The sequence below is a fragment of the Setaria italica genome, chromosome III (genome assembly GCF_000263155.2).
Source record: "Setaria italica strain Yugu1 chromosome III, Setaria_italica_v2.0, whole genome shotgun sequence".
Classification (NCBI taxonomy): Eukaryota; Viridiplantae; Streptophyta; class Magnoliopsida; order Poales; family Poaceae; genus Setaria; species Setaria italica.
The window spans coordinates 18,637,328-18,639,831 of NC_028452.1; the positions used below are offsets into that span (position 1 = coordinate 18,637,328).

The window sequence follows — 2,504 nt, forward strand, 5'->3', positions numbered from 1 at the left end:
GACGATTCTCGCCGGCCGGCGTGGCGCCGGCAAGTCGTCTGAACTTTTGTACATGCAGGACTACTTGCTCGTACGACGTAGATGAAGTAAGTAAGCAGAAGTGCTTGTGCTAGCATTGTCTTGCATGTACGAGCCGTGCGAAGGCGCCGATGAATTCATCACAAGATTCCACGTACAACGTACGTACTCCCGTATAGTACGCGTACGTGTTCATACTACCAACGCTATAGCTGCTCCGACCGGCCGGCGGCCAGTTTCATACTTTCATATGCGCGAGCTAGTTGACGATAGATCAATGAGCTAGCAGTAGCATAGCACAGCCGTCTCTTTTGTGTAATTGTGATGTATGAATGGCGATGAAGTAATGAGTCTGCAGTTCTCTGCACCCACCGCATTTCGCGTCCATAGCTGCTGCTGCTTATTTACGCGGCGTCAAGGCGAGAGGACACACGCTGGACGAGAGCATTACGCTCCCATAAAATCTCCGAGACAAAATCTTAATCCTTACCAGTACTGCCCCGTACAGAACACCACATCACTTTCACCACGACACACACATGACACGCACGTCTCTTCTGCACCTGCAGAGACCATCACATACCAAGTCACCAACACACAAGGGTAGAGAGGGACCCGAAATTATTACCTAGACCCGTTCCATTGGCACCCCAATGCCCGACACGCACAGCTCAGAGCTTACTTCCCCTACCACCTGGTCCATGGAAGAACGGGTCTACGAAATAATTCCTTTCTGATCAACTCGGACACACACGGACACAACCAACACGCACGTACGTAACTTAGGACTGATGATGATAGCGAGCCACGGCGACCATGCGCATGGCTCCAACGCCCGGAGCCGTCAGCCGCGCCTGCCCTTGCTCTTGGCGCCGGCGTTGCGCGGGTCGGCGGCGGGGGCGTCGCCGTTGAAGTCGAGGAGGACGGTGCTGTGGCACTTGGGGCACCGGGGGTCCTCCCGCGACAGCATCACGTACATCATGCACCGGGGGCACCCCGCCAGGATCATCGGCGCGCCGGCGCCCCCCGCCTCGGGGCTCCCCTCCGACGACACGCACGAGCTCGGCGGGGACGCGGTCGAGGACGACGACGACGACAGCCGCCTCGGCGAGCCCCCGCCGCCGCCGACGCCGCCCTGCCCGGTCGCCCCCGACGGCCCCCCCGCGCCCCCGCGCGACCGAGACAGGCTCAGCCGCAGCTCCTGCAGCTTCGACCCGACCTTGCCGTTGTTCCTGCTCATCTTCCAACCAAACCACCAACTCCTGATCACCGCCGGCCGCACACGAAACTCGCTCGCTCAGCTCGCGTGGAGAGTGCTTGTGGATCGAGCTGCTGGAGCTAGGCGAAGGCGACCGCGGGCACTCTCGCGCGCATGTGCTAGCTCCTGGTCAGTTGCTGGTGGTGCTGGAGTGGAACCAGGCCAGCTCGATGGCGTGCCTGGGTATTTGTGGTGCGGTGGTGCAACTCCCGTTTGCGTTATATAATGAGGAGAGGACTCGATCCAGGAGGGAGGGTGTGCCGGCGATGCGCTTGAGGTGGAGGAGGTGATGGTTTTCTTTATTGCCACGAACAGCAGCATTTAAATCCCTGTTGCTTCCCTCCCTGCAGCTGCCCGCACCCAGCTCGCTCCTGAATTCTGATGCCGGCTAACTAAGCGCTCTCCCCCGCTCTCTCTCTCTCATTCTCTTTCCTGTGGTTGGGGATTTAATGTATTAATTGGATTGAGAAATCGGATGGTGAGGGAGTTAAGGGTTTTCCAGATGAACATTGTGGGTGACGGGGGAGTGGAGGGCTAGTGCCAGTGTTTCTCTTGTGGAATCGGAGGAATTATAGAGTGGGAGTGGGAGACGAGGCCCGGCACAGGTACGGAGTGTGCGTTAATGTGATGGGGGTACGTATCTTAATACTGGTGTCTGTATGCAGTCAATAGTACTCAATACATGTCTGCGGGTATGGGTACTAAATACAATGGAGAATGGAGAACACATATCTTAATATCTCGGTTGCTTTTTGCATTGTCATTTTGGACAATGGAGAACACATATCTTTCACCACTATATTAGCTATGCCATGCCTAAAGTTATCAAAATTCTCAGTTTGCCACTGAAAACTGAAATTATTGTGTTCTTTATGTTGCTATACTGCGAATAAAATTTATTTCTTCTTTTGCCCCATGTGTATGGCACACGGAGGATTAGAAGCTTTTGTTCGGTGGAATAGGAGGGGATGCCAACTTATTTTTTATGCTGAAAAAAGTGATGAATCGGATAAATCTTTTAATGGTATGCTGGAAGTTCTTCTAAATGGAATTGTGGAATTATTTTTTATAACAAATCTATATAACCCAATCTTGTGTATGAATTTTAGCAATTGACGTAAAAGGGGTTTACTTCAGAAAATCTAAAAGGTCTTGTACTTGGAATAATAAGGGAGAGTATCTGTAAGCAACTGCAGCGGGTTTTTTTTTTCAAACTGTTCAATCATGC

The 2,504-nt window shown here is 52.8% G+C and overlaps 1 protein-coding gene across 1 annotated transcript; it reads right to left on the reverse strand.

Annotated features, from left to right (window-relative positions):
• Positions 1–453: 453 nt before the first annotated feature.
• LOC101785348 (period circadian protein-like) lies at positions 454–1,784 on the reverse strand. The gene has a single exon (XM_004961877.4). It carries the CDS (start codon positions 1,256–1,258, stop codon positions 863–865), a length of 396 nt encoding a protein of 131 aa, XP_004961934.1. The 5' UTR covers positions 1,259–1,784; the 3' UTR covers positions 454–862.
• Between the last annotated feature and the right edge of the window lie 720 nt (positions 1,785–2,504).